The sequence below is a fragment of the Arachis stenosperma genome, chromosome 5 (assembly GCF_014773155.1).
Source record: "Arachis stenosperma cultivar V10309 chromosome 5, arast.V10309.gnm1.PFL2, whole genome shotgun sequence".
NCBI classification, from domain to species: domain Eukaryota; kingdom Viridiplantae; phylum Streptophyta; class Magnoliopsida; order Fabales; family Fabaceae; genus Arachis; species Arachis stenosperma.
The window spans coordinates 27,956,249-27,970,787 of NC_080381.1; the positions used below are offsets into that span (position 1 = coordinate 27,956,249).

The 14,539-nt window shown below is 33.6% G+C and overlaps 1 protein-coding gene across 1 annotated transcript; it reads left to right on the forward strand.

Annotated features, from left to right (window-relative positions):
* Positions 1–11,029: 11,029 nt before the first annotated feature.
* Positions 11,030–11,476, forward strand: LOC130980629 (uncharacterized mitochondrial protein AtMg00810-like). Its single transcript, XM_057904289.1, has one exon. It carries the CDS (start codon positions 11,030–11,032, stop codon positions 11,474–11,476), a length of 447 nt encoding a protein of 148 aa, XP_057760272.1.
* The last annotated feature ends 3,063 nt before the right edge of the window (positions 11,477–14,539 follow it).

A 14,539-nucleotide genomic window follows, 5' to 3' on the forward strand; every position in this document is an offset into this window, starting at 1 on the left:
TAATTATGACTCTAAATAAATAAAATAGATAACAATCAATATTATTATTTTATATTTAATATTTACTAGAAATATAAAAGATAAAATAACTAATTAATGAAAATCTGAGTAAAAAATAAAACATAATAATTAAAATTCAATTTGTTAACTAATTAATCTTGTGTCTATATAATAATAATAATAATAATAATAATAATTATTATTATAATTATTATTATTATTATTATTATTATTATTATCCACTAATTAAAGCAAAAGATAAAGAACTATATAATTAACGAATTATTATTAGAATGAGTGAGAATTATAGCATGAATTATTGTGGATACAATTTTGTAGATACAATTATCTTCTAATAAAATTATTGCACATGAATGAGAATTAAAACTATATCAATTAATATAATTAGAATGAATAAAAATATCGATAATTGATAATTAGTTTAATAATACATTAAATATCGATTTAATATAATTATAATAAAGATATTTTCATAAAATAATATAATTATACATTATTCATGAGCTAATTGTAATATAATTAAAATAAATTCATTTGAAAAAAATTCATGTGTAATTATAGTAATTTCTTTATTTATGTATACATATATATTAATTTTGTTAAATAATTCTTAATATTTTCTTATTTATACATATATATATTAATTATACATAAAAATATTTAAATCACATATATTAAATATTTTTTGTTATAATTATTTTCTTTTATATATATATATATTATTCCACAATGTATGCAATAAGTTTTTATATTTGATATCGATATATAATCTCCAATCTCAACCCCATTCATAAGTAAATTGTATATAATATTTTTTTAATAGAGCAATTTTAATTTTTAATGGAGATACTTGCTACAATTAAATAAAAGTTATGTTATTACCTTTTATTAACTTTTATGAATAATTCAATGGAGATTGCTCAGTATATATGTTATATATCTATATTAATTATGTGCCAATATTTTTAAAAAAGAGCTAAAAGAAGAGTATAAATATATATAATATTATTGCTATATAAGAAGCAAATATAAATTGCTATGTTCTTTTCTATTATATTATACAAGTTAAAGTTATAGTATCATGTTACTATTAATTAGAGATACTTGCTACAATTATATCAAATTTAATTATAAATCTAAATAAATAAAATAGAGAACAATATAATCAATATTATTTTTCTCTTTTTTACATTCAATATTTACTGTAAATATAAAAAACAAAATAACTAATAATGAATAAAAATATGAATAGAAAATAAAATATAATAATTAAAATTTAATTTGTTAACTAAATAATCTTGTGTCCATACAATATTATTATTATTATTATTATCCACTAATTAAAGCAGAAGATAAAGAATCATATAATTAACGGACCATTATTAGGATGGGTGAGAATTATAGCATAAATGATTGTAAATACAGCTATCTACTAATAAAATTGTGGATTGAATTAATTATTGTAGATACAACTATCTACTAATAAAATTTTTGCACATGAATAAGAATTAGAACTATATCAATTAATATAATTAGAATGAATAAAAATATTGATGACTAATAATTAGTTTAATAATGTATTGAATATTGATTTAACATAAGTATGTTAGTAGTAATACACAAACAACTTGTAAAGCTAAGTGACAGTTAGAAAATTAGTTATTAGAAGATTCTAGAAGCAGTTAGTTACTTTTCAGCTTTTCAGTTAACTAATCAGTTGCAACTACAGCTATATATACAACTATGTCACTTGCAAAACATAAGGAAAATTCACAATTCTCATACTTCAAATCCAACTTCTCTTTCTTTCTCTCTCTCTGCTTCACCTTTATCATCTTTAGCCTTATATCTTACATGGTATTAGAGCTTTCTGATCCATGGAGCCAGTGTCTCAGTTCACCACCAACGCACCAATGAATGTGACAAACCAGAATGCATTTGCTGCGTTTTCCACAAACAAACTCAACGAAAACAACTTCAAAGCTTGGAAGAAGCAAGTCCTTGCGTGTATCAAAGTTAACAAGTTGCAAAATCACCTAAATCCTGCAAAAATTCCAAGAAAATTCAACTCAGAATCAGATTGCATAAATGGAAATGAAAGCCAAGAATATGCAGAATGGGAAGTTCAAGATCAATAGCTAGTCGCCTAGTTAATTGCGTCAATGGAACCAAGTTTTGTCAACAGAGTCATCGAATGTGAGTATGCATTTCAGATCTGGATCACATTAGAAGAATATTTTGTAGCAAGAGTGAAAGCAAGAATCAAACAATTAAAGACTCAGCTAAGAACACTCAAGAAGCACAATTCAACAGTAATGGAGTACATGTCAAAGATCAATCAGGTAGCAGATTCACTGAAAGCACTAGGAGCACCACTCTCTCGAGAAGAATTCATCGAAGCAACCCTAGCAGGACTTGGTGAAGAATACAACACCTTTGTCATTGTTGCGACAACAAGAATCGACCACACCAGTGAAAGCGAGCTTAAAACACAGCTTTGACTCAGGAAGAGCTAATTGAAAGGTTCAGGAAAACAGAGCTGGGAGCAATGCAGGTGAACATAACGCAGGGCAATGAAATTCAAGAAAGCTCCCAAAGAAGAGGCTACAATAATTACAACAGCAGAGGAGGCTTCAGAGGCAGAGGACAGTTCAGAGGAGGAGGTGGACGCTCCTCATGGTGGCAAGGCAGCCGACCACGATGCCAACTCTGTGGCAAGAACGGGCACACATCTGTTCAACCGCTTTGATCAAGAATTCATAAATCCCCACCTTCAACCCCTAAATACAGCCCAGCCACCATCCCTTGTTCCCACAACAACTCAAGTCCAAGACCCTCTTCACAGCAACAACAGTCTTCAAACACGCTGCAATTCAACCTTCCCAACCCCGAATCCTTAATTACCATTGCATACATTATATAATACTTCCAATATAGTTAATTCCATACCTGAGACATTACCTGCTTTGCCTGTTTCTTTATCTCATAATCTTGATGCCTCTATGACTGCTAATGCCTCTGTGAATATCCTTGATTTCTCTGTGACTGCTAATGCCTCTGCCAGTGGCCTTTCACTCAGTGCAGGTACTCTCCAATCAGGACGAATTGAGATCGTGCTGCCACTTTCTCCCCCTGCTTCATCGAACCACCATCCTATGCAAACACGCAGCAAGACAGGGACTCTAAAACCTAGGACCTATGCTGCGGTCCTCTCTGCCTCTACCCTTGAGTCTGATCTCATTGAGTTCCTTCCTTCCACTACACAATAGGCACTAGCCTGCCCCCACTGGAACCAAGCCATGCAAGAGAAATTTGATGCCCTAATGACCAACAGCACCTGGCAGCTGGTTCCCAGACCTCCCCTCAACACTGCCCCAGTAATTGGCTCCAAATAGGTATTTTGCATCAAGAGACACCCAAATGGCAACATTTAGAAGTACAAAGCTCGCCTTGTTGCAAAGAGCTTTCACCAGTGAGAAGGGGTCAACTATGATCAAGTCTTCAGCCCAGTTGTTCGTCCACCCACAATTCGCATCATAATCAGCTTAGCGCTCTCCAGGGACTAGCAAATTCGAAAATTTGACTTCAACAACGCGTTCCTCAATGGGGACTTGCATGAGACCATTTTCATGTCTCAGCCTGAAGGGTTCACTTCTCTCGACCAACCCCACCATGTCTGCAAGCTCCAGAGATCCTTGTATGGCTTAAAGCAGGCTCCCCGGGCATGTACACAAAGCTCGCTGACACCCTCAAGCAATTTGGTTTCACTAATACCAAATCAGATGCATCTCTCTTCACCAGATTTTCTCCCTCTTTTGTAATGTATATTCTGGTGTATGTGGATGACATTTTGGTCACTGGGAGCTCCCAAGCTGAAATCTCCACCCTCATTTCCCAATTGAATGCTATGTTTGCTCTCAAAGATTTGGGAAAAATGAACTACTTCTTGGAAATTAAGGCTGTGAAACTAAATACCAGTGAAATGCTCTTATGTCAAACAAAATACATTTAGGAGTTATTAAGCAAAGCAGGAATGCGGGATGCCAAGGCAGTCCCAACACCAATGGTGTCCAGTCTTAAACTGACAGCCCATGGCGAGGATGTTCACCAAAACCCATCTCTGTACAGATCTATAGTGGGAAGCCTACAATGTGCTACAATCACAAGATCTGAAATCACCTTTGATATAAACAAAGTATCCCAGTTCATGCATACCCCTTTGCAAAGCCACTGGAAAGCAGTCAAGCGAATTCTATGATACCTTGCTGGAACAATAAACTATGGCCTAAGGTTCCAAAGAGCTGATGAATGTCGAATCTATGGCTTCAGTTACTCAGATTGGGGCAGTGACATTGATGACAAAAAGTCTACAAGTAGATTCTGCATATTCTTATGACCAAATCTAGTCTCATGGTCAAGTAAAAAATAAACGGCAGTCTCAAGAAGCTCCACAGAAGCAGAATACCGGGGATTAGTTGCTGGCCTAACTGAAATTCTCTGGATCCAAAACCTATTGAGTGAAATGAAAATCTAATGTTTCACCACACCAAACCTCTACTGTGACCGCCAGAGTGCAGTCCTAATGGCTGCAAATCCAGTTCTTCACAACAAGAGCAAGCATTTTGAACTTGACCTTTATTTTGTAAGAGACTATGTTGCCCAAAAAAAAATCAACATCCTGCACATTCCCTCTCAAGATCAAATAGCTGACTGTTTTACAAAACCTGTCTCCAGCCTTATCTTTCATAAGCTCAGACCCAAACTCAGAATCACAAAAAGATTGCAAGCCAGCAGAATCTTAGAAAATTGCAGCAAACAAAATAGTAGAGTTGATGTTAGCAGTAATACACAAGCAACTTGTAAAGCTAAATGACAGTTAGAAAATTAGCTACTAAAAAATTTCAAAAGCAGTTAGTTACTTTTCACCTTTTCAGTTAACTAATCAATTGCAACTACAGCTATATATATAGCTGTGTCACTTGCAAAACACAAGAAAAATTTACAATTCTCATACTTCAGATCCAACTTCTCTTTCTTTCTCTCTCTGCTTCACCTTTATCATCTTCAGCCTGATACCTTACAAAGTATAATAAAAATATTTTCTTAAAATATTATAATTATACATTATTCATGAGCTAATTGTAATATAATTAGAATAAATTCATTTGAAAGAAAAAAATTTATGTGTAATCTTCATAAATTACAGTAATTTCTTTATTTATGTATACGTATATATTGATTTTGTTAAATAATTTTAAATATTTCCTTATTTATACATACATATATATATATTAATTATACATACAAATATTTAAATCACATGTATTAAATATTCTTTTGTTATAATTATTTTCTTTTATATATATATATATATATATATATATATATATATATATATATTATTCTACAATGCGTACAATAAGCTTTTATATTTGATATCCATATATAGCCTCCAATCCCAGCTCCATTCATATGCAAATTATATACATGTTTAATTTTTCATTTTATTTTCTTTCACGTATATTTTTTTTAAATAGTGATATTTTAATTTTTTTTTGTTTTAAGTACACTTTTATTAAGAATTGTATTATTACTCTAAAATACAAAAAAGAAAAAAAGGTGATATATATATCCAAGAAAAAAAATAAACTTAAATATCAGAAAAAAGAAATCTTATATTAAAACATTTAAAAATAACATATCCAATAAAAATAGTTGTAATATATAAATAGGGGCAAAAATTTAAATTTAAATTAATGTAAAATGAATTTAATCAAATACCAATATTAGAACTAAATTACTTAAATAATATTTAATCTATTCTAGTCCTTAAACACATATAGATTAGAGTCATTCTCGTAACGACAACCAATTGAAACATCATAAGTTTGACATTTAGAAGTCGTGCAAATTCAGACCAATCTCTTGTTAAATAAGCTTCATCATCCGCTATCCATGCAATATGGCAAGGTATAGAATTGTCACACCGAGAAACTAAACTGACCCCTATTCCCCTCAATGGCATTGCATTAATACAAAAGAAGGCCGGTAATTTCTAAAAAAAATCACAATATGTTATAAAATTATTTTAATAACGAAAAACTTAAAAATTTAAATATATTACCAATCGTTAAAATTACATATCCGAGTTTGACACGAATTTAGCAAAACTAAACTTAAATTGAGGGAATTCAATCTCATTATGTGCTCCACTTCGAAGATCTCGGGCAGGCATAGAAAGCATGGAGGAATGGAACTTGAACTTGGCCTACAAAACTCCATGGAAATAATTCCTCAATAAAAAATCGAGCTCCTCCTAAGAAAACTAATTTTACCCACATTCTATTAGGTTGGTCATATTATGTGAGTAGATCCAACCATTCTTCGGTAAAATAGAGTTTACTGTCTCTTCTTTGGACGCTTATATCCATGTAGTTAAACCCCGAATTGGTGAATATAACTCGATGAGGTATGTCATAGATGTGATGCATTGTAAATGATTGTAGTAAAAGACAATCGCACTGGAATATTAGACGAAAAGAATAAGTTGAAGTAAGAATAGTTATTAAATTATCAAAAGAATAATATAATAAAATGAGTATATAAAAAATACTGTACAAAATTATAAATGATACCTTAAAAATGATCAACTTTGATGAAAAACGAAGAATACATTCTTTGAAGTAGTAAAAGAAGAAGAATAAATTAAAAAAAATGAGTTGACTTTCAGATCTAGGCTCATGTACCACAAAAAAATTCTATATATAGACTTTATTAAAAAAACTAAATATGTAAATTAGTTATTATTAAGATAAATTTTGATTATTTACCTTAGTTATACCTCATATATTTGTTTTGTTAAAATTATATGATTTTATTATCATATCATATCATGATTAAAATCATTGTTTTTTTATCATAAATAGAATAATCGGAGCCAACTTTATATCACTATTATTATTATTATTATTATTATTATTATTATTATTATTATTATTATTATTATTATTATTATTATTATTATTATCAAAATAAATGGATCACCATTGAGATAACAACTTACCATTAATAAAATTATTGGATAATGAATAAGAATTAGAATTGTATCAATATAATTAAAATCAATATAATTAAAATAATTAAAAATATTTTTGAGTGATAATTAGTTTAATAATGCATTAAATATTTATTTTATATAATTATAATAAAAATATTTTTTAAATTATTATAATTATGCATTATTCATTAAATACTAATTGTAATATAATTATAATAAAAATATTTTTCTAAAATAAAGTTATTTAGAGAAATATAAATTGGTTATTAATAACGGGTGCCATTATCATATAATTATCATATCATATTATTATTATTATTATTATTAAAAATATTTTCGATCGATAATTGATAAATAGTTTAATAATGCATTAAATATTGATTTTATATAACTATAATAAATATATTTTTCTAAATTAGTATAATTATGCATTATTAATTAAATGCTAATTATAGTATAATTATAATGAAGATATTTTTATAAAATAAACTCAGAAGAGAAAATAATGCATTCATTTTGGCGGGAAAATGGATTTATGAGGAATCGACAACTCGCTTCCATTAACTGGGAGAAAATTCACTCTTGAAAAAGTAGATGAAAACTCACAATATGGAAGTTACAATCAAGATTATGGTAGAGGTTATAATCGAGACTATAATAGCAGAAGAGGTCGAGGGCAGTTCTTTTTAGGAGGAGGCAGATCAAACTGGTGCAAGAGAGTAGACCCCAATGTCAGCTCTGTGGAAAAGTGGGTCACAGTTTGATAGTGTTACCATCGATTTGATCAACATTATCAGAACCCACACCTTCACCAATCAAATGCCCCCCTCCCACCGAATGCAGCATTTCACCATCAGCAGTAAGGCCAGCACTCACAACAACCAGTAACAAGTCCAAACCCTCAAGCCTACCTCACTTCAGACCCATATCAAGGTTGGTATCCAGATTCAGGAGAATATATCAAAGAACCTTATTAGTGTAGCAAAGTTTGCACTAGACAATAGTGTATTCTTTGAATTTTGGCCTTACCTATGCAATGTAAGATGTCAGAAATCAAAGAAGATTCTTCTTCAAGACAAGCTTAGAAATGGATTGTACAGATTTGAGGGTGTTCAAATCCCAAGATCAATCTGCACAAATGAAAGAAAAGAAAACACAAGATGCTGTAGTCCGATTTAATGCAAATGTGGCAATAAAAAACTCTAGCATGGATAAAATTTTCCCTAGAAATAAAGATTCGATACACAGTAGTTATGGGTCTCCATCAATAAGTGAATCCAGTAGCAAAAATGCAGCAGATGCCAACTGTGAAAAACATAAAAAGTGTGTTGATACATGTGATAGTAGAAACTTGGTTGCATTCAATAAAAGAAATTGTATTCATCATAATGCTATGTGTACTGATACAGTCCTCAATTCAAAATGTCATTCTATTATTAATTCTGCAAATTCAAAATGTTATTCTACTAATTCTGCTGGTAGCTCAAAATGCTACTCTACTGCTGTTGAATTAAATGAAGCTACCACTAACAAAGCCAAATTTGCATATGTTTCCAAAAGAACTCACGCCAGTGTAAAGTTGAGTCATTAAACAGGAAATACAAATTTCTCACCCAACCTATAACACTACAAACTTGGTCACCCTTCCCACAAAGTCACCCAACACATACTGTCCAAACTAAACATAACAATCTCAAACCTAAATCCTAGCCCCTCCCTATGTCCTGCCTGTTGCACAAACAAAATACATAAACTATACTTCAATCTCTCAATCACAGTGTACACTTAACCTCTACAACTTGTCTATTCCGACCTATGGGGCCCAACCCCAATACACAGCCAATCCGACTTCAAATTCTATGTTAGCTTCATAGATACCTTCAGTAAGTACACTTGCACTTACCTTTTGCAAACTAAATCACAAACATTCCAAGCCTTCTGTCAATACAAAGCACTTATCGAAACCAAAACGTACCACAAAATTCAGTCCTTACAAAAAAATAATGGGGGCGAATTTATATCCAAAGCCTTCACAAATTTCCTCACTACCAATGGCATCACTCACAGATTAACCTGCCCATACGCCTCTCAGCAAAATGAAACTATTAAGAGGAAGCATCGACACCTAACCGAAACAGCCCTCACCCTCTTAACCCAAGCCTCTCTACCTTTTTTTTTTGGGATGAAGCCATACTAACTGCTGCATACCTCATCAATAGACTCCCATCACCAAGCCTGAACTACAAATCTCCCTTAGAAATTCTCTTTCACCAAATTTCTGATTACAAATTTCTCAAAGTCTTCGGTTGTTCCTGCTATCCACTATTACGACCCTACAACCAACACAAATTCAATCACAAATATGAAAAATGTGTATTTCTAGGCTATGGCTAAAACCAAAAAGGTTATAAGTGTTTAGTTCCGTTTGTCAGAATCTACATATCAAGAAATGTCCTATTTCATGAGTCTGAATTTTTGTACCCTACAATGTCTACTCACAATCCTAGGTCACACTCAATATGAGCCACAGTTGCCAACCATAGTCCCACCCACTACATATCTCATTCTCCACAGATCGAATCCATCCCTACACATAAATATGCATACTCAATCTTCCAATACTAGTAATGATCTATCTGTTTCACTATCTTTTGCATCTATTTTTCGTTTCACTAATATTCTTCCAAGTGCAGGTTTAGCTAACCTTTTAGAGGCTGTAACTGGTCCCAGAACACTGCCTTCTCAACCTGCACTGTCTATCTCCTTTCCAATTAAAAACACCCATGCCATGCAAACCAGGAGAAAGAGTGGTATCTTCAAACCTCGAGTGTTCACTGCTGTTGCAACTAAACCCAATGATCAGCTGCCAAAGTCGATTACACAGGCTCTTGCCAGTCCGCAATGGAAATAGGCCATGGAAGAAGAGTATACAGCCCTCATGAAAAATCATATCTGGAGACTTGTTGATGCTCCTTCCCAGCATGCACCAATAGGATGTAGGTGGGTGTTTCATGTCAAAAAACACCTTGATGGCACCATACAAAAATACAAAGCGAGATTGGTTGCCATGGCTTCCATAAAAAATAAGGAGTAGATTATGATCAAATTTTTAGCCCGGTTGTGAGACCTGCGACTATAAGAGTTGTTCTGAGCTTAGTTATCTCGAAGGGGTAGAAGATTCACCAATATGATTTCAACAATGCTTTGCTCAATGACAATCTTCATGAAGATGTCTACATGGTCCAACCCGAAGGCTTCACTTCCTCAAATTCCCAAGTTTGTAAATTGCAGAAGTCCCTCTATGGCCTCAAGCAAGCCTCAAGAGCTTGGTTCACAAAATTAAGTTCCACTCTGCAAAAATATGGGTTCTCCAGCACCAGATCTGATGTGTAACAGTCCAGACCACCTGCTAGCATGATATTGTCCGCTTTGGCACACAAGACCTCACGGTTTTACCTTTGACGATAGGGATGATAGCCGAAATCCCCTACACTCACTCGTCAAAACGCGTCATGCTAGGGAGAGGTATCCACACCCTTATAAGGCATGCTTTGTTCCCCTCCCCAACCGATGTGGGCCTTACAATCCAATCCACCCCGTAAGGGAGCCCAGTGCCCTCGATGTACCGATGTGGGCCTTACAATCCACCCCCCTAAGGGAGCCCAGCGCCCTCGCTGGCACATCGATCCAGGTTCCAACTCTGATACCATCTGTAACAGCCCAGACCACCCGCTAGCACGATATTGTCTGCTTTAGCACACAAGGCCTCACGGTTTTGCCTTTGACGATAGAGATGATAGTCAAATCCCTCATACTCGCTCGACAAAATGCGTCATGCTAGGGAGATGTATCCACACCCTTATAAGGCATGCTTCGTTCTCCTCCCCAACCGATGTGGGCCTTACAATCCAATCCACCCTCCTAAGGGAGCCCAGCGCCCTCGATGTACCGATGTGGGCCTTACATGATGTGTCTTTGTTCACTAGGTTCACCCTAACCTCCTCTACCTATATTCTTGTCTATGTGGATGACATCCTTGTCACAGGAACCTCTGAGGCCAAAATCGCATCCCTTGTGTCACAGCTCAACAACACCTTTTCTCTCAAAAACCTTGGTGAAATGCATTATTGTTTGGGCATTGAAGTCAGGAGAAGTCCTTCTAACACCATCATCCTATACCAAACAAAATACATTAAAGACCTGTTACAAAAAGCTTATATGAGTGCTTCCAAGCCTATGCCTACACCCATGATCTCAAATTTGAAACTCTCTGCCACTGGAGATACCATCTTCAATAATCTGACGCTGTATAGATCCATAGTTGGTGGTCCCCAGTATACCACTGTCACAAGACCAGAAATTACCTATGATGTCAACAAAGTAGCTCAATTCCTCTAAAACCCTCTTAAAACTCACTGTAAAGCCGTTAAGAGAATTCTCAGGTACCTGGCTGAAATATTGAATCATGGTCTGCAATTTCGATGCACCTCAGATTTTTTGATATATGGATTTTGTGACTCGGATTGGAGAAGTGATGTAGACGATCGAAAATCCACAAATAGCTTTGGCATCTTCCTCGGACCAAACCTGATATCGTGGGCCAGCAGAAAACAAGTAGCAGTGTCTCAGAACAGCACAAAAGCTGAATTTAGAGGAATTGTTTATGCACTCACTGAGATCATGTGGCTGCAAAATCTGTTAAGTGAAATCATACTGCCTTGTTCCATTAAACCTCTAATCTTTTGTGACAATTAGAGTGCAGTACTACTCTGTGCCAATCCGATCTTACATAACAAGTCCAAACACTTTGCATCGGATCAATCTTTCATCAGAGATCAGGTGGCTAAGAAGGAAGTCTTCATCCAACACATTCCAGCTCAAGATCAACTTGCTGACTCACAAAACCTCTGTCTGTACCTACCTTTCTCAAATTAAAAAACAAACTCAAAGTATACAAAACAGATCCTCCAATTTGAGAGAGCATGTTAGGATGATTAACCAAGCTAACTAAGCCAGTTACACTGTGCCAGCTGGACTAGTTTTCAATTATTTGCTGTTAAAATTAATTATCACTCTACACTATATATACACACATTGCTGCACTTGTAAAACTGATTTTTCTTAACACAAAATATCTAAATCATTCTATTTCAACTTCTTTCTCTTTCTATCTTCATTTATTCTTAAAACTATTTACACCCTGATATCTTACAAGTTAGAATATAATATATTAGAAACTTTCAAGCCTTAAAGGACACAATGCCCGTATATCCATCTTTTTGTTCGACAACAGAAGATTTCCATATTAAAATTCAGTGCATAATTATAGGCGTGCGTACACTCCGCCTAAAAATCGTGTTAGCCACCACATCCACCCTCACCTGAAATTTCAAAATAAAATAAAAATAAGAACTACAATTTGTATGCAAATTTTCTTAGAAAATGGAGCACTTCTATACTATTCAAAGGATGCTAATTAAATGAGTCAAATGACACAAGTCACACAACCATCAGTATATATAGAATAGAGAATACGATCCCAAAAAATAAAGGAACTTATTATCACTAAAACGTTGTAAGCTTTGAACTTTTTCACTGTAGAGAATTTTCTTGTGAACTTATAGGAGCCTTTCTATAACAGGCACTTCCACTAAGTTAGTGCCTTAGGTAAAATTTATTTGATAACGAAAAACAAAAAAAGAAATTACTTGCTAATTAAGTCAAGAATATATTGCATCGGACTAGCTAGCACATGGTTTGGTGTTGTGAACCATTCTGAGTCGGCAAATTTTTCAATGTTCATGGAATATATATATATATATATATATATAGTTGCAAGTAAAAATTAAAAAGTACTTTTATCTTAAACAAATTTTTTATTTGAGTAGAGTGATAATTAATTCACTAAAAATTTTAATCTCAGATTAATTAGTCTTAAAAAAAATTAAAAAATATTAATTAAATCTTCTATAACAACAAACAGTAAATCATATTATATTCTCTTATCAATTCATCATATATATTATAAAACTAACAGCAATAGTTATATGCACTTTTACTTAAAGGGACATGTTTGTTTATAGAAAATCATCGCTGAGATAATAAGTTTTTTAAGCGAAATTTCATATATTTCATTAGAATTCAAGGTAAATAAATAACATTTTAAATTTTTTTTATAAAAATTCAGAAGATAATAAATATTTTATTATCTAAAATATTATTTTTTACATATTTAGGTGTGAGCAACAAAACATATTACTATAGATAATAAAATATATGAATAATTTTATTTTGTTTCGCACTATTTATTAATGCAAAAATATACTGTACAACAACAACAACAACAAAGCCTTGTCCCACTACGTGGGGTCGGCTACATGAATCAAATGACGCCATTGTGCTCTGTCATGTATCATGTCTACAGAGAGACCGTTTACATGTAGATCTCGTTTGACCATCTCATGGATGGTCTTCTTAGGTCTTTCTCTGCCTTTCGCCCTTTGTCCATCTTCCATCTCATCCACCCTCCTGACTGGATGTTCTATCGGTCTTCTTCTCACATGTCCAAACGACCTAAGACGCGATTCAACCATCTTTTCCACAATGGGTGCTACTCCAACTCTCTCCCTTATATCTTCATTCCTTATTTTATCCAATCATGTATGACCACTCATCCATCTCAACATCTTCATCTTTGCCACACTCAACTTATGTTCGTGCTCCTCTTTAGCCGCCCAACACTCCGTACCATACAGCATAGCCAGTCTTATAGCGGTGCGGTAGAATTTACCTTTAAGTTTTAAAGGCACTTTTTTGTCACATATAAAACCAGAAGCACTCCGCCATTTTGACCAACCTACTTGGATCCTATGATTTACATCATGTTCAATCTCTCCATTATCATGTATATGCACCCAAGATACTTAAAACTTTTAACTTTTCCTAGGATGTTTTCTCCAATCTTCACCTCTATATTGGGGTTTTTCCTTCTCAGACTGAACTTACATTCCATATATTCCGTCTTGCTACGGCTTATGCGCAGACCATACACTTCTAAAGGTTCTCTCCATAACTCCAACTTCTTATTTAGGTCTTCCCTTGACTCTCCCATAAGGACGATATCATCGGTAAAAAGCATGCACCATGGCACAGGCTCTTGGATGTGCTCTGTGAGTACTTCCAAGACTAATGTGAAAAGGTATGGACTTAAGGATGATCCCTGGTGTAATCCTATACCAATAGGGAATTCCTTCGTCACACCACCTTGAGTCTTCACACTAGTTGTGGCCCCATCATACATGTCTTTAATTACCCGAATATATGTGATCCTTACTCTCCTCTTTTCTAAAACCTTCCATAAGACCTCCCTTGGTACCCTATCATACGCTTTTTCCAAATCAATAAACACCATATGTAGATCCCTTTTATTACTACGATACCTCTCCATCATCCTTCTTAATA

What these genes read in the sequence shown, in the direction of transcription:
- LOC130980629 (XM_057904289.1), top strand. Translation starts at nt 11,030, where the DNA reads ATGTGGGCCTTACATGATGTGTCTTTGTTCACTAGGTTCACCCTAACC.